Raw genomic sequence first — 26,933 nt, 5'->3', positions numbered from 1 at the left:
ACAATACATTCTATTTATCACACACATGTATATGTATATTTTATATACCACCTTGCGTAAATATCTTTAATGCTGCAGTCACTCAAACTATAAATCAGTAGTCTAAATGAGAAATGCTGACTAGCCAGTTTGATTATTCAAGTGTGGTTTATGCAAATACTTAACATTGAGAAAAAGAAAACATGAGAAACATACAATGATTCATTAATTTTTATGCTTGTATCCAATTACGGTTCCAGCACGCTGTACTGAGTACACTCTTCAACTGTCTATCGAGGACAGCGTGTTAATGCTTGTATCCAATTAAGGTTCCAGCACGCTGTACTGAGTACACTCTTCAACTGTCTATCGAGGACAGCGTGTTAATGTCAGAAAGAAGTCAACATAGTGGTCTTACACCATCACACTGAGCCGTTAAAACTCACTCTTCAACTGTCTATCGAGGACAGCGTGTAATGTGGCATACGAATCACCCCGTACCCATCAGCGGTACTGGCATACGAACCCAGTACCCATCAGCTTTAAGTCTGAAGTCTCAACCACTACATCACCATGTTTGGTGTTACAATGATTCAATTGTTGCAGTCTAAGATCTGAATTTATTTCATGCTACTAGTATTTGTATATTCAACAAAGATGGCAAAATTTATTTCTTTAAAAGACAAAAAGATAAAGATTCTTTATTTTGCATAAACATCTATCAAATATGTATGGAATGTAGTCAAGTATAATAATGAAGGTCAGCATACATGACATGAGATGAAGAACACTTTGAAACAAGCATGACGGACGGAATAAGAGAAAGTAAATCTTTCAACACTGGTCAATATGTGAACACTGTTGCGCAGACCGACATTCACTGGACAACAAAACATAGATTTAAGAATTCCAAGATGCACTACGAAAGGATTCTACACTTTTACCACAATTTAAGAGCGTAAATTGGTAGAAACATACATTTATTTATCACCTAATATAAAATATGTGGACGATCAAAAGAAAGTATACTGTAAGCATTTTCAGTTGAAATCACTCATTTGACCCAGCGTACCGGTTGTGAACCGTGATGTACATATACTGAACTCTGCCGAAAACACACCAGTCAGATTTCTTTACTTGTGTAAAGGATACAAGATAAAAAAAGAAAAACTACATTTAGCTGATTTTGTATAACTGGATGTATTCTGATTGGCAAGAAATAACCCCACCACACCCGATAGAAATAGCAACTGAAAAGTGAGTGGTGGTTTTTGAATGAAGTTCAGTATCTTTGATGGTAATTATTGAGTACTGTGTTCATATTTTGACAAATGGTTATACTTTCAAAATACACTTGCATCAAATTGTGTTTTGTGTTGTTTTCACTATTTTAAAAACTAATTCTTACACTTTGGCTTTGTCGTCAGTATCTAATATTTGGAGTATTTGCATACTGGCAATTCTCTGGATTGTATGTTATGGTAGAGATTAAATCAATTTCTTAAATGGGGATGGGTACATAACATACATACATGCAGCAAGAGTCAGTGCCAAATGCTATCAGGAGGATGGGATCTTGGGGCATCAATGGGAGAGAGACAAGCTCATTATGCCAAAGGAAAAGAATGCAGGCCTCCCACAATGGTGAGAACAATGGTTTCGTTTACACGTCATTTTCGCAAGTCTCACTGGCGAATTAAATTCAATATGCAAGATTCAGAGATCACTACACAATTTTAAAATGTAAATAGTCGCTACTAATCAATTTCTGTTGGTTAGTTCACTTGCAAGTCAAAATGTAAAACATAAAATATTCCCTGAATATATTTATGAAATCACCACAACATCAAAAATATTTGAAGATTTGTGTCAAAAGGCAAATGACTTTAGTTTTAAATTTACATTTAACTAAGACATATGACTAGATAAATAAACTATATCTTGGTGCATCTGTAAGCCTGAGAGAAAGTTAAAAATCTATATTTTTAAAGTCTTTATAACATCATACATTATAATTATAGATGAATGCAGTTGTGTATTATTTATATCACTATCAAGGCAAATTATTTTTAAAACTTTTGTTTTGATAATAATATAAATAAGTTAAATTTTCTATTCTGTGAAAGCTTTAAATATAATTTGTAGCAATGAAAATTACAGGGTGCAATAAAACAGTTACTAACACCATGACACATAAATATATATCATGTTTTGCAGCATGGAATGTAGTCCACCTAACTGTGACTTAAAAGTTCATATATCACAGATGTTGGAGATAAATTGTGTCCCTGATAGTGTGCAGTGAGTATCACCCGACAATGTATTACAGAGATTACGATCAACACATAAGTAAAGCCAGCCTCAAGACATGGTGTTAGTTTCGGACTTCTCTTCAGTTGGGGAATTCAAACCGCTGTCAGGAGTATTTTCTGCAGCTTCTTTATCTTTGTCAGTCTCCAGTTCAAAGTTCTGCAGCAAAAACAAAATCCAGTCAATAAATGTAGTTGTTTAATCAACATAAATAAACTTTAAGACAATTAACTTTTAAACCATTATGCTTATTTGCCAGGATGGTGGGTGCAACTGATAAATTAATAGGAAGACATAATTTGACAAATCAGAAATCTTATTTTGAAATCTTCGATCGATAAAATGAATTTCACTTCTACTTAACATAATTAATCTGTAATTAATGAAAAAAATTAACTAAACTTTTATAATTTTCTCTTTTGATTAATACTTAACCTGACCTTTCACCTACAAACATTTGACCTACGTACATTTGACCTATGAACATTTGACCTATGAACATTTCACCTAGGTACATTTCACCTAAGTTAATGTATGAAAAGACATTAAAGATGTCTTGACATGTCACACTTTTAGATACAGACACAACCCAATTAACAACCACCATCAATGATCAAGTCATTGATGTTATTTTAAACTAATATTATATTTTGTGAACTACGACGTGGCAGAAATCTCACCTCCAGTTCCTTAAAGAGAACATCCATGAAGTCTGTTGAGTTGTTCTTATAGGCTACTGCTGCTCGAATAGCATCTTTGAATAGCTGGGGAAATAATACAGAACAAAACTTTAAAATTTCAGCGAGACCCACATGTTCTGTCAATATTATGAAAGATAGCCGTCACCTCTTCTCACCAACACTGATATAGTTAAATTATTATTCAATAAATGTCTATATGTTTGCTCGAGATTTGTTTTCAATCTCTTTGTACATTTTTAGCATCTAACATGTTTATTTTGACATTTGATTGATAGAGAAAAAGAGAGAAAACCCACTTCCGCCAGACAGCCTACTCTTACTGATAGAACAGCACTTTCCCACAAACAGGACAGTACATATCACAATAATTGATGTACCAGTTTGGCATGGGATAAAACCCTGAGTTTATTAAGGCAGATTGATACTGAGACCCAGTGAACCTCAAGTGAGTGCTCTACCACTGAGCTACATCTGACTGTTTTAATTAAAACTGCGTCTTATTTAATAAATTTGGCATGCATTAAACTAGTTCCAATAATGAATCATTACTTAACACAATGAATACATTCATACATAATTACTTAACTAGTTGCACATTTCTAGCATACTTTAATTCTACTAAATAGTCATTAAAGTCTGTTGTATGTGTAGTTCTGTTAAAGCAATGTAGTGACAATTAAAACACCACAATGAATGTGTAACCACGCATGTACCATAACATATTATTTGATTACCTTCACCACATTTGTTAAAGCAATGTAGTGACAATTAAAACACAACAATGAATGTCTAACCACGCATGTACCATACCATATTATTTGATTACTTTCACCACATTTGTTAAAGCAATGTAGTGACAATTAAAACACCACAATGAATGTCTAACCACGCATGTACCATACCATATTATTTGATTACCTTCACCACATTTGTTAAAGCAATGTAGTGACAATTAAAACACCACAATGAATGTCTAACCACGCATGTACCATACCATATTATTTGATTACCTTCACCACATTTGTTAAAGCAATGTAGTGACAATTAAAACACCACAATGAATGTCTAACCACGCATGTACCATACCATATTATTTGATTACCTTCACCACATTTGTCCCATCAGATGCAGACACAAAATAAAATGGCATATTATGTTTCTTGGCAAAGTTGAAACTTTTTTTTGTTATTCCATAATCAACTGCAATAAAATAAAAGAAAAAGAAGAAATGGTTACAAATGATGTTTACAGATGAAGCAAAAAAAAAAAAGTATTAAAATTCATGTTGAAATTTTTTCATAGCAACTATTTTGTAACATTTGGTGTTTCATTTCCAAACCGTTGACATGCAACTCAAAAATTATACATGGACTGAACAAGCCAGTCATCTTGAAAACAACATCCCTTAAATATTTCTTCATAACACTATGTGCAGATAGCCATGTCTTGTTGTAAAGCTCCTCTTCCTGTGTAACTCCTGTTGGTTAGTACTTTTACCGGTCACCTTCCCATCCCAGTTCTCTCCCTTGATGCCCATCTCAAACTACCCACCCTAGTGGCACTCCTATTGGTCAGTCACTTTTACTGATCAAACCCAGTTCTAGTGTCTCCAGGTGTCAATGATTTGTGCTTTAGAGAGATCCAACTGATTTTGTGTTTCACAGAAATACTATCACAAGAATTATTACAAAACTAAACAGTATCTAAACAGGCAAATACAGGTTAATATCAAAATATTTAATAGTAAAATCAAATTGCATAACCTGTGCACAAAACATGAACCATGTACTTGTGAGAGATGTAAATCTCTAGCTTTCCTCAATTAAATCATTAAATGGTAAAAAAGAAAAAAGGTCTTACTATCTATTTTATTAGCTGCACACAAACATGGAATTTCAGGTCTGTATTCCCGCAACTCTTTTAACCAATCAGGTAAGTGCTTATACGTTATCTTCCGACTGACATCAAATGCCTAAAAGATTGAGATTTTAAATTAGAATTTCCAAATGTCTTTATATCAAACACATACTCAATCACACATACATATTAAACATAAATGGAAGGAAGAAACATTTTATTTAAGGATTGTCTGTTATTTCTTTTAGGCAACATGCTTTTTTTGTGACACATTTTTAATTATGTTTATATGACTGTTCTCCACTTACTTCGATAATAACAATGACACATGCATGGGGTTGGTAATACAGTGAAACCAGAACAAACAGGAATTGTCCACACCAGCCAAGTTTCATGGTCATGAATTTTCTGAATTCTATAACACAACTCTCTATACAACAGATCCTGTCTAAATCTGATAAATAATAAGACCCCGTCATGATCCGGTTTACACAGGTTTCAATGAAGTTTATTTCTGTTTCAGTAAAAGTAAAGTAAAGTTTGGTTTATTTAACGACGCTGCTAGAGCACATTGATTTTTTATCTTATCATCGGCTATTGGACGTCAAACATATGGTCATTCTGACACTGTTTTTAGAGGAAACCCGCTGTCGCCACATAGGCTACTCTTTTTACGACAGGCAGCAAGGGATCTTTTATTTGCGCTTCCCACAGGCAGAATAGCACAAACCATGGCCTTTGTTGAACCAGTTATGGATCACTGGTCAGTGCAAGTGGTTTACACCTACCCATTGAGCCTTGCGGAGCACTCACTCAGGGTTTGGAGTCGGTATCTGGATTAAAAATCCCATGCCTCGACTGGGATCCGAACCCAGCACCTACCAGCCTGTAGACCGATGGCCTGCCACGACGCCACCGAGGCCGGTCTCTGTTTCAGTAAGGACGATACTCTAGACCACGATAGACACGTCAATGCAACATCCACAGAAACACCATATGGCAACGATATCAACAAAACAACGAGGTCAGTGACCGTCCTCATAGTGGCCGATCACCCGTGACAACCCTTCGCCAAGACACATGGATCCTAACCACACATCTGCGAAACAGACATTCCCAGGAACGTTTTCCAGTGTTTAGTGGCCTCAATGAGACGACGGTGCCAGGCCTCTATCAATGCTCAAGGACACACTCGCTACTGACTGTGTGAACTTTGCTCTGGACCCCCCTCTAGTGATGTGGCTCATTTGGCAGGTGTGCACTTTTCATGGACTATTGCTCGTTTCCATACCTTCGGACATTTCTCTTTCCATATTATAACATTTTATACACAGCAGTAAAAACTTAACCTCAATTATCTATCTTTTGTTTGTCACAATAACTTTTGCCTTTTAGTATATAATAGCGAGATATTTACCATGATACAGTAGTGAGCTTGATGGTAGTATGATGTTTCTATAACAGTGAGATATTTACCATGATACAACCATGACCTTCGTGGTAGTATGATGTTTCTATAACAGTGAGATATTTACCATGATACAGGAGTGAGCTTGATGGTAGTATGATGTTTCTATAACAGAGATATTTACCATGATACAGCCATGAGCTTCGTAGTAGTATGATGTTTCTATAACAGTGAGATATTTACCATAATACAGGCATGAGCTTCGTGGTAGTATGATGTTTCTATAACAGTGAGATATTTACCATAATACAGGCATGAGCTTCGTGGTAGTATATTGTTTCTATAATAGCGAGATATCTACCATGACACAGGCATAAGCTTGGTAGTAGTATGATGTTTCTATAACAGTGAGATATTTATCATGATACAGGCATGAGCTTGGTGGTAGTATGTTTCTATAACAGTGAGATATTTACCATGATACAGGCATGAGCTTGGTGGTAATATGATGGGTGCATGTTACTGAACCTTTCCTGACCAGCCGTGTCCCAAAAATCTGAAGGAAAAACAACACACTTAAAGAAATAATTGATTTTAATTTCTTGAAGTTTACACAATTTAAAGTTTGAAAGCATAAATATAAAACAGAATAACACTTTGTAGATATTACAGAAAAAAAAGAGTATTTTATTTAATTAAACTGCTTAAATTTAATTTAAAATATCAGTAGCCTATCTTATGTACCGGTACTTGGCAAAACAGCCAACAAATGAATTAAATGAATAATTTTAAAAAAACCGCAGTCAGTAAGCATGAGTTTTACCAGGGCTAACTCTGGCACTCGTCAAATTCACCAATTGCAAATTTTAAAAGCAGCTGGCAAATTTTATTTTAATTTGGCTAAATAATTTATCTGTTTTCAGAAAATAACAGGCAATTTCTATAATTTTTAAAGTTTAATACACAATTTTGCGAAATAATTTTCTCACCCAGAGCTAGCCCCGTTTACTATAGATTTGTGCCGTGCAACACCATCCTGACAGAGCTAGCCCCGTTTACTATAGATTTGTGCCGTGCAACACCATCCTGACAGAGCTAGCCCCGTTTACTATAGATTTGTGCCGTGCAACACCATCCTGACAGAGCTAGCCCCGTTTACTACAGATTTGTGCCGTGCAACACCATCCTGACAGAGCTAGCCCCGTTTACTACAGATTTGTGCCGTGCAACACCATCCTGACAGAGCTAGCCCCGTTTACTACAGATTTGTGCCGTGCAACACCATCCTGACAGAGCTAGCCCCGTTTACTACAGATTTGTGCCGTGCAACACCATCCTGACAGAGCTAGCCCCGTTTACTACAGATTTGTGCCGTGCAACACCATCCTGACAGAGCTAGCCCCGTTTACTACAGATTTGTGCCGTGCAACACCATCCTGACAGAGCTAGCCCCGTTTACTACAGATTTGTGCCGTGCAACACCATCCTGACAGAGCTAGCCCCGTTTACTACAGATGTGTGCCGTGCAACACCATCCTGACAGAGCTAGCCCCGTTTACTACAGATGTGTGCCGTGCAACACCATCCTGACAGAGCTAGCCCCGTTTACTACAGATTTGTGCCGTGCAACACCATCCTGACAGAGCTAGCCCCGTTTACTACAGATTTGTGCCGTGCAACACCATCCTGACAGAGCTAGCCCCGTTTACTACAGATTTGTGCCGTGCAACACCATCCTGACAGAGCTAGCCCCGTTTACTACAGATTTGTGCCGTGCAACACCATCCTGACAGAGCTAGCCCCGTTTACTACAGATTTGTGCCGTGCAACACCATCCTGACAGAGCTAGCCCCGTTTACTACAGATTTGTGCCGTGCAACACCATCCTGACAGAGCTAGCCCCGTTTACTACAGATTTGTGCCGTGCAACACCATCCTGACAGAGCTAGCCCCGTTTACTACAGATTTGTGCCGTGCAACACCATCCTGACAGAGCTAGCCCCGTTTACTACAGATTTGTGCCGTGCAACACCATCCTGACAGAGCTAGTGAAAAATTATAACATCAGGTCATTGAGGAGTTGCATCCAACATAAACAGTAAAAATATAAATCAATTCATGCAAGATCTAGACAGTTGTGGAGCAGATTGTAAATTAAGAAAATCAATGTAACAGTCATCTGATCTACCTGTAGTAAATATACCAGTGTACCTACCGATTGAGACTTTCTGTCCGTTCAATTCCATCTTATAATTAAAGAGTGTCAGTGCATATGTTGATAGTTGTTGAGGTTTGATAGTCTAAGTCAAGGTCAAATATTCAGTGTCACGTTTCAGTAACAAAAATATATATTATAACTGTTACAGCAATTAGGGACTAGTATTTACTATACGATATACATGTAAATATATTCAAGTTCCTAATTGTTTCCAATCCTAACCATTAAGATCATGTTAATATATTTATAAAATAATTATAAATATAAAAAGAAAATAATATAAAACATTTAGAAAATATAAAAACAAAGAAAGAATTCAATTACAATGTCATCAGAGTACAGAAGCCATTTTCCAATAGATAAAGAACAGTTTTAAATTAGCTGAACTACAAACATTTACAAATGTGTTCATCCGGTTTCGTCAGTCTGTTTTTCAGTTGACAAATTAATTTTACTTTAAGTTCTTGGTTTAATATCAATTAAGAAAATCTGCTGTCACTGCACATATCATGGGATTTTAATCTGCACTTTCCCTTAAACAGGACAAAATATACTTTGATATACTGTTCAGGGACTTGAAAAAAAAGCTCAACATCACTGAGGATGATTGGTCCTACTATCTACAGGCGAGGTTTCTACCAGTGAGCTACATCTACACCCCCCCCCCCCTGCCCCCCGCAGTGGTTATACCATTGGTTTAGTTGGCACTAGAGAGGTTGAGTACTTACACTGACCCATAGTTTTGTATTAAGATTTATAAGAACGTATACATAAATAATATACCCACAGTTCATATGTATTTTAAACTCAACAAGATTTGTAGTACCTGTAAGTAATGCGCAAGTCTTGTCTGTAGAACACATATTTCCACGAGGTCAAATAAACAAAAATGTGTTGTTCTGATTATGTGTGGATAAATTTTTTTTTAGGTAGGTATATTTTTCTTTTACAAATATTTTTTCATTATTATTCCTAAAATGTCAAACTGGTCATGGCAAAGAGCAATAAAGTAACATTTCAAACAAGTGCTGCATCCTCTCACTGTTTTGAAGATCAGTAGAAAAAAAAAAGTTTGAGGTCGGCGAAAATGGCAAACATAATTAGGGTTAGTCGGGTAACTGGGGCCACACGTTTTTATTTGACCCAATAACAATCAGGGGAAATTGAAATAAACGTACAAGGACAGGTGTATGTTCAAACTTGCATCCTCTCTACTGAGTTGAAAGCCTTGTACCAGTTTGAGTGCACAGCTATGTGTTCAAGCATAAATCAAAGTCTTACATTTATTCCAGACTTCTTTCTCAATAACCACTAACCGTGTCCTGGATAAACTGCCCAGGATAGCATGCTTGAACCTTTATTGAAGGCATGATAAATTAAAATAATAATAATAATAATAATTTCAGTGTGTTGGTTTGAATAATAGAGAATACTAGAGATGTAGTCAGTATAAAGAATATCTAAAACTATTTCTCCATCTACATATAAACATGATATGAATATTAAAAAAATAGGTAGGACTTGAAATTCAGATTTGTGTGACATGGTGACAGCAAATTACATGACAAGGATACTAGCCATCCATCAGGAAGCGTTCAACCAACCTGGAAAAAAGAGAAAACAATGTATTACACTTCAGTGGTGAATATGAGAATTGGCTGTTGTTTTTTTATAACAGTCACAATTTGTGACTTATACATCGATAAATTCACAAAAAATTACTGACAATATTTACCATTACAAACAACACTTCTGTTCAGTTAAAAATACACAAAAATAAGTTTCTAACGTAATGACGTCACCTTCTAAGGTTTATCGAAGGATAACATTAAGTTTTTAAGTGACATCGTCCAATCAGAATAGAGTAAATCACATAACGGTGGGAAGTTTGTCATTATATTTAGATATATACACAGGATATTTTTCTTGTAGTAAACTATATATTTTAAGACTTCCTGACCTCACATTGCTTTATCTGTCAATACTTGCTAGCACAACCCCAACTTTTTGTTATTTGCATCATTAAAAAAAAAAAAAAAAAAAAACATTGTGGGTTTGAATATTCTGTTTAGTGTCGAATATGTGAATATGTTGGTACAGTATTGTTCCTGTAATCTCCATTAAGACGTCTGGTATGGGAAAGCAAAGTTTCATGACGCAGGGCACAAACTTAACGATAGCACTTGCCGCCTTTGAGATAAATTGCCATAGGTAGAGAACATCACCGACTGCATTATTGTTTATATTATCTGCCAATATTTAATATTTCCCCATTTAAAATATGTCTACCTACAGGCATGTTTATTTACTTCAAAAGTCAGTTTTGAAACATTTACCTTAGACAGGCTCAAAACTACTGTCGGTGAGCTGTTTCATCTATGGGAGACAAATTCAAGCCCTGACGTATGTGAGATTTTGTAAGCACACAAACCCCCTCAACTTTTTGTTATTTGTATAATAAAAGAAAGGACAAAAAAGTGTGTGTATTTGAATATTCTGTTTGAATACGTTTGTACAGTGTTGTTTATGTAATCTCCATTAAGACATATGACATAGGAAAGCAAAGTTTCATTCAATCAATCAATAATCAATCAAATTAGGTGATCACCATCTGATGTTATTTAGTAAATGACATCATTTTGTTTATCATTGTCATCTTCCAATATCAAGTACAATGTAGCTCTGTGTTCCCATTGAAAAATCTCACATCTACTCCTGTTCACCAATTTAAATACTAAGTACCTTCACAAAAAATGGTGCTTTTTGACAACTGTATTTATTAATTTTTTAATTCTGAAATATAATCATTTTAATATTTAAAAATGATCATAAAAATTACAACTGAATAATTTAATTTACTTGGAATTTGTTTATAATTGTACTGTGTATCTAATGAGGATGATGCTATGGACATGACGCAGGGCTCGAATTTAATGATGGCACTTGCCGTCGTTAAGATATAATTAAGATATAAATTGCCATAGGTAGAAAGCATCACTGGTAAAGCTCCTCAACAATGGCAAAATGTATACACCTGGTGTACATTATCTGCCAATATTTAACATTTGCACATTTGAAATGTCTACATACAGCAAAATAACCTTTCAGTCATGTTTATTTGCTGCAAAAGTCACTTTAAAAAAATGTGTCATAGACAGGCTCAAAACTGCTGTTGATGGCCGTTTCACCCATGACAGTTCTTTTAAAAATTGCTGTGGAAGACATATTCTTAAGTTCGAGCCCTGATGACGTCATTCGGGTGAAGATGTATTAAGCATGTGAGATTTTGTATCACACATATGTTCAATAAAATATTTTTTGAGGGGCACATGTATGCAATAAACATTATAATTTTCATTTTAACATAACATTATGGCATTTTTATTTTAAATATTCAACTCTTTTGATTAAATTTTATTATTGGAAGTAGTAGCATATAATAATGCCACATTACGATTCAAACCAATTGTGTAATTCGGAACATGTCGAACATTTTGAAATGTACCGTTAAATGTTTACTTCGTCCATTTTTATCACACTTCTCCTTTTTCAATTCTAGATTAGCCTATTATTATTTGGGCCTGTATTTTGAAATGAGCATTTTAGAGGGAAACCAGCCCCAAGTTCAGTCAGCAAATGTTTTGCAAACTATTTGATTGGTTCCCAACATGACCATTAGGTTTATCATGAAGCGCATAAATCAGTCTAACGGGACGTTTTTCTGCTTGGTTTGGCTGAATCATTTCACTGAATGTAGAGACTGCACCGGAAGACTGGAATCCGAACCCAGTACCTACAAGTCTGGAGATCGATGACTTAACCACAGCGCTACCAAGGTCGGTATATTAGGCATCAAAGTATGTACAAAGAGTGAAGTGTACCAATGTGAAAAAAAAAAAATCAAGAGGGGCCAGGGGAGGGGGAATGGGGTAGTAATGCACTTGGCGCTCTTAATTTACATCACGTTATAATTTATTAATACGTAATATTAGTAGTAACAGTGTGGCCAGTCTACGTCATCAAAATGGAAAGACTTCCGAATTCACCCCCCCCCCAACCCCTATTCATCGCTCTGAACCCTAACCCTGAAATTAAAAATAAGATAAGTTATATATATTTATTATTATATGGTGCCGTTTTAGCCATGATAGTCGCCAAAGAAAATGGTTCCGTTTTAGCCTGTACCCTACAGGCCTACTGAATGCAGCCCTGTTAATAATGCTGGGTGCAATAAACATTCAAGAATTTTTTTTTATATTAATTATTATGTGTTATCTATTAATTTCTGTTTGTTCAACAGCAAAATATGGCACTTGTAAATTTAATTCATAAAATTATATGTTGCTATCTCATCACATTCAAAATGCACAACACCCGGACCATGCCAACGTGAATACCAACGACAACGTGATCAACTGAGTTTCAAGTTGAAAAAGCAAAAACCACCTAAAGTGATTGGAGCAAAACATACCGATACCATTTAAAAAAAATATTTCCCTACTTACTTAGATTTTCCAACGGCACTGTCACCTAAACATATTATTTTAACTTTAATTTCTTCTTCGCCTTCTTGTTTATCATAGTTCGGAACTTCAGTATTCGCCATTTTGTAGAGCAGAAGAATGTGAAATAATTGCATTATGGGATTGACATTAAAACGAGGCAGATGGGAAATTCCCTTTCTGGGGAATTCCAATGTAACCTATTTTTAGACACCTGCACTACAAGTACTTCAAGTAACCATTTAAAACGGCCAAACTATCAATTTTGTAATCACAGACTATTTATATTGTTGGAAAATAGTCATAATATGTCTAAAAATCCCATACAATTAATAATTTATTGAAAAAGAACGAGGTATTTCGAATATTTATATTTTTGTAAGAAAAAAGAACACTACGATGTTCTGAATATATTAGAGGAAACTAATAAATAAAAATCCCAAACAAAACCGGAAATTGAAACCGGTTTAAAATGGCCACCATCAGCATGGCGGTAAATTCGGGTAAGAAGTAAATAAAATAAAAATTATGACCACAAAATGAGAAGAAAACAGAAATATTATGTATTAGTTACGCGTAATATGTTTGGAACCATATTTGACATTAAGTCTCTTTTGAAAGAAACTGCCACATTGAAGTGCGTCCATTCATTTTATGAGAATATCATGATTATGCCGATACAGGTGATGCACCAGTTCCGGATCACTTCAAACAAAATTGTGAATTATGGCAACATGTACCCGTATGACTTTAAAAGAAATTCTTGGTAATAAAGACAATCAACCATATAAATAAACAGTGATATAAAATGTAAATTTAGGTAAACATTTAACACCAAAAACAATGTTGTTCGAGCTGGCGTACTTACGCCAGTTGCGGATCACTTTGTCCAGTTCCGGATCACTTTAGAAATTTGAGGCTTATGCCTTCAAAAGCACTATTTCCAACAACATCTTAGCACTTTCTGTACGTTTGTGGATCCTGCTTGACATTTTTTATGACCATTTCCAACTGCATGAGGTACCCACCCCCCTGATTACACCCTAGTTCATCAAGATAAACCTCGCGTGCAAGCACAATGGCGAGGTTTATCCTGTCTATCCATTCCGCCATTCGCAGTTACTGGACAACGGTTCCGAGGATATTTTGCTCGGAACGAAATTGCGGTCAAAATAACGATTACGATCACATTTCCCCACCCTAATCGTATATTGTGATCTATTTCAAGCTCACTGAGACCAAGAAGTACTTACTTTGAAACGATCTTCACTTTGAATTAAAGGCTTGAAAAATCCACACCTTTTATTGGAAATAGAAAGAAATGACATATCAGCTAAATATCAACTTTGGAACTGCTTAGTATTTATTATAATATTAAAATTAAGCAAGTAATTTTGAAGCAGGACGGTTAGACCCCTCATTAATATAGTGATAGGCCTACACACTAAACAGTCACAAAGTGGAATTATTATTATTATTTTTAATTCCTTCATTGGGATGCCCTTTTAACGTGTTGTTCCAATTGTCCTTTTCTGGTTAGTCCCCCACACCCGCAAAACCATTTCCTGGATCTGCTTCTGAATGTAGAATTATTTTCAATGACAGTCTAAAGGCTAGGGCTAGCTTAGATTGACCTTGCGAATATACCGATAATTTTCCTGCATCAGAATGCGATTGTATAAAACAAAAATCCCACTGAAAAAATAATCCACCATATAGTGGTACACTGTTGAAATGAGAAGCCGTATAAGAGATTATAAGAGGACCTTTCCCCCCGCTCTCCCAAAGTCGAGCAGTCAAGTATGCGAAAAGCATGTGCAGTGGCACATGCGACGCAGACCACTCTCGATTTTTTTTGTATTTTTTTTTCTCAATAAATCAAGCAAGTAATAGGGTGGACGGCTCTCACACTGAGGGGGTGAGCAACAATACTGAATAGTCTTATGGGGCAAATACAAGACACGTGTGCAGCGATTTTAGCAGAGATGTGGGGTCTAGACTGGCAATCTAACATACGCCATATGAGCTCCCATTTTTGTAAGTGGGCAGGGCAGACTGATTTTTGCCCGAATTAAAGGAAAATGGATTTTAAAAAACAACATTTTATTTATATTAGCATTACTGTTGAATGACTGCAGCTGTATGTGTACGAATGGCAAATTACATCTACAAATATAACGTGAGAGACAAAAGTGGACAAACACTTAAAATGTTAGTTTCAGTTTATAAAAGAGGCCTATGTGTCTTTACATCAAAAACTTCATCTCTCTTGTTAAACGTCTTTTTATTTTTATGTCGTCTGCTCGTGTAAATTTTTAACAGTGGTTATGTATCGGCATCCAAAACAAAACCAAGAATTTATTGTTACAGTTTTTTTGTACGTACAATTTCAAGAAACATGTATTATTTGTTTGTTGGAATATTTTTTTTCATGAAATTTACATTAGAAATAACTAAATATTTAATATACCGACAGACTGATCGGTATCTACAGGTGAACCAGAAGTGATCCGGAACTGGTACTATTCACTACAATAAAGGCACAAAAATGTAGCATGCCTTTTGCAGATCGAATGTAATAATTGAAAACAAATTCTAACAACAGGGGTCTTAAAAATCATAAAAATTAAATTCTTTGGCCTTGTTGATCTGGCACGTGTGAGGTCGTGTGACACGCATCGAATGTTAATTCATCTTTCTCCATTTTAAGTCAATTTCTACGAGTCATGTGGACCCGATATTGGTAATTTTAAGGAATAAACAAAAACGACTTAGTAAAATTAATGGTTTCAGGGGTTTGCAAAATTTTGTATTTAGATACTTATTTTTCTCAACTTTATTGTTTATAAAAATGTTCCTGAACTGTGAAGAAAACCCTCATAAATGAACGACATGCCGATGACAACAAATCGGATGTTGCTTGTGCGAACCGTGCACGAGAAAACAAAGTGAACGGAATTTGAAGCATAATGCAGTTAGGGACGTTGACGATACAGTCTTGTTTTGTTTTTGGACACCGCTACATAACCACTGTTGAAATTTACACGAGCAGACGACATGAAAAAAAAGAAGACGTTTAACAAGAGAGATGAAGTTTTTGATGTTTTTCTATTTATATCCTTTGAAATTTTATAGTACGTGTAGAGGAAACATATATTGATTGTGCATAACAAGTTTTATGAAAAGTGATGCTGCAAACGACTTACCGTAACTCCTCAATGGGGACACACTTGATACGCCAGTTGCGGGTCACTCACAAAATGGAAGTATTTACGTTGTAATTTCCGCTAGATGGCACAATGAACGCAGGAGTTATCTCAAGACTCAAAAACGTTGAAACGGTGGAATTTTCACTCTCTCCCCCCCCCACCACTTAATAATAATAATAGTAATAATAATTATTATTATGATTTTTTTCCCCCCCTTAAACCTCTCTGGATTCATCATTTCAACCACTAGTTCATAATATTTCAACCCTGCATGTGATGGACCCATATCATAGTAGCCCTAGACTGTTCGTTTCATGCAAAATATTCTATTAATAGAGCCCGTATGGAGCCCGTATGGCCTATGTTAGATCGCTAGTCTAGACCCCACATCTCTGCTGCACACGTGTCTTGTATTTGCCCCATAGGTCTAAGACTATTCAGTATTGTTGCCCACTCCCCTCGGTGTGAAAGCCGTCCACCCCATTACTTGCTTGATTTATTGAGAACCCCCCCCCCCTCCTTTAATTTTCACCCACCGAGAACACTGAGGATTATAGCTGCTGAAAATAATTTCAGCTGCCTACTAAAGCTGTTAACATAACATGGTTATTTGGTCAAAAGACGGGGAAACTAGTCTATATATATATATATATATCTGGAGATTTGCTTGTTTATAGAACAGGTATATCATAATTAGACCCAGGTTGGTTGCATCCATATTTAATAGTATGTGATATTTACATGCAAAATCAACATTTCGTATTAACACTCGCAAAGTTTGAAATTGATTAGTAACTACTATTTAACATTTTGGAATTATGTAATTATTTCAGAATCTAACATATATAGCAAATCATGACAAAATGTTCCATAGCACCTATCACATCATTTCTGTTTATTTTTTCAAATACTTGAGCCTCTGTCCATTTTTGTTCTGAAGGAGATTAAGTTTCACCATGACTAGCTGACTAATCATAAATTAGATAAAGATTAAATCTAACTGGTCATTACTTTCAAATATAATAACCAGACAAATATACTGTGTTCTTTTGCAGCAGTCGGGTGAGACGTAGCCCAGTGGTAAAGTACTTGCTTGATGCACGGTCGGTTTGGGATCGATCCCCGTCAATGGGCCCACTGGGCTATTTCTCGCTCCAGCCAGTGCACCACGACTGGTACATCAAAGGCCGTGATATGTGTTATCCTGTCTATGGGATGGTGCATATAAAAGATCCCTTGCTGCTAATCAAAAAGAGTAGCCCATGAAGTGGCGACAGCCGGTTTCCTCCTTCAATATATGTGTGGTCCTTAACCATATGTCCATCGCCATATAACCGTAAACAAATGTGTATGTGTTGAGTGTGTGGTTAAATAAACCATTTCCTTCCTTGTTGTTTTGCAGGAGCTCGGCTATGGAGTCCGTATCGTGCCCTGTACGATGTGGTGGTTGCAGCTATATTCAAACATCAGCCGGGATCGGTTCACGATCTAGAGATGTCGCTGAGAAAACACAAACCAGATTTCATCTCGCTACTCAAAACACCGGTAAAAACATACGCTTTTGACATTAAGACATGCTTTTGAATGTCATTTTCACGAGAAACACTTTGGTTTCATGCTGTTTTCATAGGAACCAATCAGAAAACACCCTTTCTGCCAGAGTGTATTAAGGGTAAAATTACCTACCCTAAAATCTTGGAAATTAATGAATACATTTTTTTGTAAGTTTTAGAAAGATTATATTAAGAGAATTTCTGTTTAAACTTTATCGAAGTACATGAAAAAGAGTTCAAAACCATAACCACCTAGTAGCGACACTTATAATCTGTTTTGCCAATGATGCTCCAGACCTATGGCAATTTATATCTCAACAATGGCAATTGCCGTCGGTGCCATCGGTAAGTTTGAGCCCTGTTTTGTTACGTTATGTCCTACCATCAAATTATTTTCTGGCAGAAAGTCTGGAGACTGTTGTTAGGAACAAGTTGTACTCTCCACATAATTATCAGAAAAGCAAGGTTTGTGATGTCATAATGATGGATAATACAGTGTATTGTTCCCAATCACAAAGGTTATTGTAGTATATTTCCTGTGAAAACAGTCATTTAGCACAATAATGACTTTTATGTTAAAAATTATAATAACTCAACACAAGAATAATAATAATTTATACACATACTGTACTCAATGTGGTATTAACTCCATTAGTCCTTGATTTCTTTATCAAAACTCTACAATTATAGACTCATCACCAAAGTACACCTTCGGATGCACACACACCACTTACACACACAGTATTCTTTGAGAATAAATATGCATCCTCTTGAAATTCATTAATAATAAATCATAATTCATATAATAAATTCATTTAATGAACTTTCCATTTCTTTGTTTGTGTCTGACTCTACATGTAGACCACTTTGTTTTGGCTCTTTTCATCTATGACTGTCTGTTATACTTGGGAACAGTAATGGAAAATTAGTGGATGATTCAGAGTATGAAAGTCTGTATGTGTTGCTTGCAGGCGAAGAATCCTGTACACCGGAACATTGTGAAGAAGTCTGCGACCGAAGGCATCCCTCTGCGCGGCGAGCAGAGAACTCAGACTTTCTCCCAGCAGTTCATCATGGAGTCTCTCATTCTGTCTGACCTCTTCGACATGGATGAACTGGCTTCAGTGGAACTACTCATGGCTGGTTGGAGTTTTACAAATGTTTTATGATTTAGTGGTAGTCAAACTTGGGAAACCTTAAGACACATTGGCTGATTCATAAACATTGTTGTGACTATAGAAGAATTCCCCATTCCCCACCTCCCTCTTTTTTATGAATTTAAAAATGCATAAAACTTTATTTTGATGTGTCATTTTTTTTTTAAAGTATAATGTTTTGATGTCTCTTGTATGATTTTGTTTTTGAAATCAGTATTCAAATTAATGGCAACTTCAACTTTACACTGTTGCTAACAACATGGCAACTTGAGCCAATCTTTGGCAAACAAATGTGCCATTTTGCCTGCTAGATTAGTGCCATTGAAATATTGGTTAGGTCTCTATAACTTTTTAATTTCTTAATCCAGTAGCCAATCAATATGCTCTAGTGGTATCGTTAAACAAAACAAAAAATTTAACTTTATTTCTTAATCAGTGAAAAATAAGTAGTTGTCATGAAATAGTTGAATTAACTTTTTGATAATCAGTTTAAGCTGTGCCTCATATATATATTTTTTATGCTTTTAAGAATCTGTGAGGTAACATGTAACTCCATAATAAATAGCTCACCTGAAGAACAACAACCTGTGGGATTAATCGTTATCTGTAGACCTGTCTTATCAGGTTTTTCCCATTCCAAACTACCCCACGAATCAAGGGGTGGGAGTTAGCTTAGTTGGTAGAAAGGTTGCTCAAGTTGCTTGTCATAGAATCGAACTACCTCACTGGACCCATTGCTGCTAATGGAAAAATGTAGCATGTTTCCCCTAAGACTACGAGTCAAATATTACTAAGAGGGCATGTCGAAAATCAACTTTATATTTAGTTTTAAAAGGTATCTCTTTGCACATATTTTCGCAATAAATTAAATCAATGCAGTGACAATGGTATTAAAAATGGGTTTGCATGTCTTGTTTTCACGGAACCTAAAAATAGTTTCCGGGTTCCCATGATCACAAGGTACGGAACCGAAAAAGTGTTTCCCATCAATTTGAAATTCTATGACCTGATCTCTTTGGAAAAGAGAATATATAAAAGATCCTACCTGTTCTTTTTGGTATGTGTAGTCTGCTTAGCAGTAATGGGTGTTTACTCATTCTCTAGTCAAAAATACTAAATAGCCATTGTTAAAAATGTGCTGAGGTGTAGTTAAAGCAAATATTGTTTTCCTGTGTTTGTAGGGTTTTAGCTGAATGCCAAAAATTAACAACGATTTGGCGAATTTGATCAGAAAACTAGCCAAACTCAAGTAACATTTAGCTAAACAGAATTATAAAAAAAAGAGTTGAACACTTACAAACGGCACATTTTTTGAATTCTCTTTTTGGTGAATTAGTAATGACATATATTCACCAAATTCAACTTTAACTTGCATTTGGCGATTTGATGAATGACAGCTGTGTTTAATGTACTGAGATATTTTGTTTTCCAGGTGAGCAACAACTGCCGAACTATCCCGGACTGACGCGGGGCCTGGTGGCCGTTCTCCTGTATTACGACGGTCGCCGCAGCATCGTTAACTCTCTCAGGACGTTACTTCAGGCCCGAGAAGGACGAACCTGGACAGTAGGAGTGACCACTGACGTGTCTGCATTGGTCAGCTCGTTTACTGACCAACTGGTAGAAGAAGGCTTGGTCAACAATATTCTGGGTGTGTACTGAATGAACATTTAACTATTAGATACTTATTATACCTGGTTCTTACAAAATTAATGAAAAACCTGAATATGAATAATGATTGGATTTTTATACCAAATTTATTTGTATTAATAGATTTTTCATGTCAGTGTTGTTTTTAAAAACAAAATAAATTAAAAAAATTAATTGGAGTACACTGCCACAATTATAAAATGCAGTTTATTAAAAAAATTCTAGACATTTAGTGTTGTCTTTTTTACACAATTTGTTTTAGGATACAGCTATTTAAACCCGAAAAGTAATGGGCAACAGAAGTCTTGAAAGACACATTGGACATATTATAGTTTCTGTTTTACACAATTTGTTTTAGGATACAGCTATTTAAACCCGAAAAGTAATGGGCAACAGAAGTCTTGAAAGATACATTGGACATATTATAGTTTCTGTTTTATATTCTAATTGTTTCTGCAACAGTGATTTAGTTATTTATGGAATATTCTAGATATGTTGTGCCAGTAGATATGGGTCTGATGTATTTAGTATATTGGAAGAGATTTTATGTTCAATGTTTATATTTATGTCTTTTTTAGACTTGATAAAATCGATGGATCTTACACTAGAGATGGATAAACTTCAGAAACACCGAGCTCTGGGCCCGCCCAAACACAAGAAACAGGTAGGTCAGAGCTTGTTTTTTAGTTTAACAACCCTACTAAACAACATTGGTTAATTAGTCATGGGCTATTGGATGTGAAACATTTGATAATTTTAACTAGTAGTCTTTGGAGGAAACACCCAGCAAGAGATTGTTTATGTGCACTTTTCCAAAGACAAGACAGCACATACCACAACCTTTGATCATTGCCTATTGAATGTCAAACGTTTTGTAATTCTGACATGTAGTCTTCAGAGGAAACCTGCTACATTTTCCCACTGGCAGCAAGGGATCCTTTGTATGCACTTTTCCGTAGGCAGAACAGCATATACCATGGCTTTTAATATACCAGCCATGGGGCACTGGTTTAGAAGAAAACAAATCCATTGGGTTGGTTAGGTAGTTTGATCCTACGACCCAAACACCGCGGGCGAGCTCTGTACTGTAGATTTGTAAAATGGTAGGCTAATTAAGAAGAACATTGCAGGGCTCAAACTTAAGAATTTGTCTCCCACGACAATTTTAAAAATAATTGCCACAGCTGAAAGGGGCACTCGATGGCAATTTTGAGCCTGCCTTTGGCAATATATTTTTTACAGTGACATTTGCAGCAAATAAACATGACTGAAAGGTTATTTTGTTGTATATAGACATTTCAAATGAAATATTGGCAGTTAATGTACACCAGGTGTATACACTTTGCCTTTGTTAGGGAGCTTTACCGATGGCACAAAAGTGCTTTCGGTAATGCTCTCTCTACCTATGGCAATTTATATCTCAATGACGGCAAATGCTGTCGGTGCCGTTGTTAAGTTCGATACCTGCATTGTAATGTATGTGCATATATTTAACCCAAATGTAAATTAATTAACTAATCCATGAACCTTTTTTGTATATTTTAAGAATTTTTCTCTCTAATGTTTTGTTTTCTTCAGGTAACCGATCTGTTTGAGGAAATAAAGCTATCCCTGGCTGAGTGTGTGTTTTGTCTGGCCTGTCAGCAGCCGCTCAGTAAAAAAGACACCACCCGCCTGATTGGGCACCTAAGGGAAGACAACTCTGTCACAGCTAGCAATACGCTAGAACCAGTTCTTCTGTGTCTGCTGTTAGCTCTGCTGTACTGTTTTGATGTCGGCATTCTTGACCATGAAGATGCAGAAAGTAAACAAATATATTGAGTTTTAACATGTGCCATAAGTCAATATTTTATTTTTTGTGCCACTCATAAAGCATTATTGTTACACCCAGAGTAACTTGTCAAGTATTACTTTTTCACCTGTAGTAACTCGTCAAGTATTACTTTTGCACCTGTAGTAACTCGTCAAGTATTACTTTTTCACCTGTAGTAACTCGTCAAGTATTACTTTTTCACCTGTAGTAACTCGTCAAGTATTACTTTTTCACCTGTAGTAACTCGTCAAGTATTACGTCAAGTATTTTTTCACCTGTAGTAACTTGTCAAGTATTACTTTTGCACCTGTAGTAACTCGTCAAGTATTACTTTTGCACCTGTAGTAACTCGTCAAGTATTACTTTTGCACCTGTAGTAACTCGTCAAGTATTACTTTTGCACCTGTAGTAACTCGTCAAGTATTACTTTTTCACCTGTAGTAACTCGTCAAGTATTACTTTTTCACCTGTAGTAACTCGTCAAGTATTACTTTTTCACCTGTGGTAACTCGTCAAGTATTACTTTTGCACCTGTGGTAACTCGTCAAGTACTACTTTTTCACCTGTGGTAACTCGTCAAGTATTACTTTTGCACCTGTGGTAACTCGTCAAGTATTACTTTTGCACCTGCTTTAACTCATAAAACCGACCTCAGTGGCACAGTGGTTAAGCCATCCGACTGCAGGCTGGTAGGTATAGGGTTCGCAGCCCGGTACCGGCTCCAGCCCAGAGCAAGTTCTTAAGGGCTCAATGGGTAGGTGTAAGGCCACTACACCCTCTTTCTCTCTCACTAACAACTAACCCACTGTCCTGGACAGACAGGCCAGATAGCTGAGGTGTGTGCCCAGGACAGCGTGCTTGAACCTTAATTGGATATAAGCACGAATATAAGTTGAAATGAAATGAAAACTCATAAAGTATTAATTTGTACACCTTCATTAATCCATATATTATTACTTTTACATCTGCAGTAATTAATAAAATATTACTTTTACGTATACAGTAACTCATGAAATATTATTTACACCTTCACAAAGTATTACTTTTTAAGCAATTCATGGTTCAAGCATGCTATCTTGTAAAAAAAATTCCTACTGTAATATAAAAGATTATAATCATGAATGTGTTTAATGTTTTAAGATGTTGATATTGTAGGCACTGTGGAGAAACTGCCTGTGATATCGGACACATCTTATATGACTGATGTTCATCGTGTTTTGATGTCGACGAACCAGCACTGGGTGATTCCGGGAATCAAGGCTACAGCGCAGTTTGCCTGGGGAATCATGCTCAGACAGCTGTCACAGTACCCATTAGCTTCAGGTCCGTCCTGCCCACTTACTCAGACAAGCTGTTTATAGTGTACTAAGATCACATTACCCAAACATGAATTTGATAAGGAGTCGAGAAGGAGTGCAAGGTGTTTTGTGTACTATTTCATTTCCAATTTTTAAAGGCCCTATATTTTGGCCAGTTACATAAAAAATCTATTACCTAACATGTTGTCATGTAAAGAACAATAATTTGTACTTCTTTAAATACAAATACAAGATAAAAAGCAAACCTAATATGCATAAAATAATATTGCAAGCAGTAAGTGCATAACTTAAATGTTCCCATTTGCCAGCAGTAATGTACAGGGAATAAAAGTCTTGCTAGTTACCCAATGTGCTGATGTGTTGTTAAACGTTTCTGTGTTTTTACTTACAGGCATTAATGAGTTGTTTGAGGATGATGAGAGTCTGTTGGACATTGCCATTGATAATGACGTGTTCGCATTCCTCAAAGATGCCATTGTGTCACGACCTGACTTCCACCAAGATGTAAGTACATAGAGAGTTTTTAAAAATGTCTGGACGTTTCCTAGTTCCCAGATTTTAGTACTACCCGAAATCTGTTCTTTTTCTTGTTCTTTGATAAAAAAAAAACCCTAACAAAGTTTGTTTTGTTTAGTGACACGTCTAGAACACATTGATTAATTAATCATTGGCTATTTGAAGTTAGACATTTAGTAATTCTAACATATTCTGGAATTTTTATAAAATCCAGTAGCCGTGGGATCAGTATTTTACAAATTTACTAGCCACGATTAAAAATTCACTAGTCCTACTTTACTTAAGTTAATACAATTTTACTAATTAATAGTGATAATCGGATATGTCACCTAAAGAGGGAGATAGAGCTTAAACACACTAATTTTGGATGGTGGTAGTGGGTACAGGATATTCATATTTACCAAATAACTGCAGCATTTGACCTTGTTTTTTCACTAGCCATTGGGTATGGCAATAGTAGTTATTTACTAGCCTAACATTGAATATCACTAGCCATGGGAATGGGGCTACCATAATCTAGAAGCCATGTCTGGCATGGCAATAGTAGTTATTTACTAGCCTAACATTGAATATCACTAGCCATGGGAGTGGGGCTACCATAATCTAGAAGCCATGTCTGGCATGGCAATAGTAGTTATTTACTAGCCTAACATTGAATATCACTAGCCATGGGAGTGGGGCTACCATAATCTAGAAGCCATGTCTGGCATGGCAATAGTAGTTATTTACTAGCCTAACATTGAATATCACTAGCCATGGGAGTGGGGCTACCATAATCTAGAAGCCATGCATATAGTGTTCAGAGGAAACCTGCTACATTTTTCTGTGATCAGGAATAGATCTTCCATAGACGACAAATACCACAGCCTTTAAAGTACCACTTGTGGTAAATACTGAGATGTTTTGAGCCTACAGCTCAAGAACCTCCTTGTTGAAAAGCTCAACGGAATCATTTACATTTTAAAATACTTCAGTGCTTTCTGGCTAGTGTTATATTCTTTGCTTTATTGAATTAACATTTTTTATTCAAATAATTAAAACCTTACCTTGGAAAAAAGAACATAAAGGTCAGCAGTATGTATAAACAAAATGCTGAATTTTAATGTTCAGTGGGGTTTTTTCAAGGTGTCCAAAATAGATGTCTGTGTAACAGTAATAAGGAAGATAACTTTTACTTTGTTACCCCATCGAAGATATTTGCTTATTTAAAAACTTTGCTCAGAGAAAGTAGACAGTGGTGTTATGATATCAGTAACCGTTATGGCTAGTGTATTTCACTGTGTAGTAGCCAGTTTGGGACTTAAAATTTAGATTAAAATGTTTAGCCTGTTTATAAATGAGATCACGTTCTTGCAGGCCAGTTTTTCATGTTTTAAAACTTCATGGATTAACATTGCACACATGGTTTGAAGCAGTAGTAGACGCTTTTTCTTGTGTTACATTGTGTTAATTTATCAAATAAACCACAGAATATATTTAAGAAATAAAATATTAATACCACATGATCCACCAAGTACTTATAAGGGAGATATGGATTACCGTAAATCAAAAATATTTTTAAGATGACCTGATATGGGTTTTTTTTTTCATTACAGGAGTTTTTCACCAAGCGTATACATGGACTGATCACAGATTTTATATATCACATGCCACTCAAGGTAAGTCAAACTACGGTTTTTCATTATTTATTAATAATTGAGTTATATCAGGTAACAGAAGTGAAATACAAGGACACAAAATAGTTCGTTTCTAATCAGAAGCAAGGCATGTTTTGACAAAAATATATATTGTTTTTAGAATTCCAGTGATTTAAACAAATCAGTTTGAGGAATTTACACTTAAATTTTGAAAACAGGCTGGTGTTTGTCTATGCAATTGAAAATAGTATATATTTTGTTGATTAAAAGCTTTGATAAAAGCAAAATATTTATGAATGAGATTTTGGCACTTAAATATTAACATTTTTAAATAGACCGATACATATTTTAAACAAACCTGTGAATATTTTGCCTATTTTTTAAAACAATATTTGTATTGATGAAAAAACCCTAAAGTGTAAACATTTTATATTGTTAAAATAAATACTATATTAGTTTTAAAAGGAGATTAACCTAGATTAATTATTATGCCTGTGGTTGATGTATGACAGGTGAAGGAGCTCCGTAACCGTGGAGATGAAATTGCACGCATCATCATAGCACATGAGGCGGAAGGGTTAGAAGTTCCCCCTCAAAGACGAGACCTCGAGAACATGTTTCAGCTGGTAATCACTTTGTAGAAGGGTTGATTTTTTAACTAAATGACATTTTGCATAGGTGTTTTGTGCATGTCTGAAAAATGTGTCGTTTACTACTTTTCACACCATTGGCACAATATTTAATTTTATTGATACTCAAAATAAAATTGTACATATTGAAGGAATACACTGTGCTGAAATGTAAATTTGATTTGATTTTTTACTTCAAAACACATACACTGTGGTTTTACATAATTGTATAAATATTGTAAACTGATAGCGAGTGTGTTCTCTATTGGGATTGGTTAATTACATTCTTTTCCTGGGATCGGATGAAAAGAACACCCGGAAAAACATCATTAGAAACTAATGTCATTAGCAATTGGAACAGTCCAAGTTGATGGTTCAAAGGTCTACAGTGTTTTCAAGAAATACCAAATACACAGTTCTTTAGAAAAACGATTCAGTTTACAATGGACATAATTTTAGGAGTTATTAGATTTGT

General features: G+C 35.6%; 2 protein-coding genes across 2 annotated transcripts in view; one reads left to right on the top strand and one right to left on the bottom strand.

Annotated features, from left to right (window-relative positions):
• Positions 1-493: 493 nt before the first annotated feature.
• On the bottom strand, positions 494-13,080 carry LOC121372669 (rab-like protein 2B). Its single transcript, XM_041499115.1, has 8 exons — positions 12,979-13,080; positions 10,048-10,077; positions 8,471-8,550; positions 6,732-6,811; positions 4,851-4,962; positions 4,093-4,190; positions 2,970-3,053; positions 494-2,448 (listed from the first exon to the last, which is right to left on the bottom strand). The coding sequence occupies exons 1-8, from the start codon at positions 13,077-13,079 to the stop codon at positions 2,341-2,343; spliced, it is 693 nt and encodes a 230-aa protein (XP_041355049.1). The 5' UTR covers position 13,080; the 3' UTR covers positions 494-2,340.
• Positions 13,081-13,440: 360 nt separating this feature from the next.
• Positions 13,441-26,933, top strand: part of LOC121372645 (nuclear pore complex protein Nup205-like) — a 74,202-nt gene continuing 60,709 nt past the window's right edge. The window contains exons 1-10 of the mRNA XM_041499087.1: positions 13,441-13,478; positions 17,587-17,729; positions 18,709-18,880; positions 20,327-20,545; positions 21,123-21,208; positions 22,123-22,348; positions 23,513-23,680; positions 24,068-24,180; positions 25,788-25,850; positions 26,342-26,455. Coding sequence (XP_041355021.1) covers positions 13,448-13,478; positions 17,587-17,729; positions 18,709-18,880; positions 20,327-20,545; positions 21,123-21,208; positions 22,123-22,348; positions 23,513-23,680; positions 24,068-24,180; positions 25,788-25,850; positions 26,342-26,455 — 1,335 coding nt within the window. The 5' untranslated portion in view covers positions 13,441-13,447. The remainder of the gene's footprint in view (positions 13,479-17,586; positions 17,730-18,708; positions 18,881-20,326; positions 20,546-21,122; positions 21,209-22,122; positions 22,349-23,512; positions 23,681-24,067; positions 24,181-25,787; positions 25,851-26,341; positions 26,456-26,933) is intronic.

Source organism: Gigantopelta aegis, chromosome 4 (genome assembly GCF_016097555.1).
Source record: "Gigantopelta aegis isolate Gae_Host chromosome 4, Gae_host_genome, whole genome shotgun sequence".
NCBI classification, from domain to species: Eukaryota; Metazoa; Mollusca; class Gastropoda; order Neomphalida; family Peltospiridae; genus Gigantopelta; species Gigantopelta aegis.
This window is presented reverse-complemented; position numbering and strand designations above follow the sequence as displayed.

Coding starts and splice junctions, on each gene's coding strand:
- LOC121372669 (XM_041499115.1), bottom strand. CDS start 13,079: ATGGCGAATACTGAAGTTCCGAACTATGATAAACAAGAAGGCGAAGAA. Junction 4,963..6,731: donor AAGCTCATGCCTGTATCATG/GTAAATATCTCA, acceptor TCAATCTTTTAG/GCATTTGATGTCAGTCGGAA. Junction 4,191..4,850: donor TGCAGCTAATAAAATAGATA/GTAAGACCTTTT, acceptor ATTTTATTGCAG/TTGATTATGGAATAACAAAA.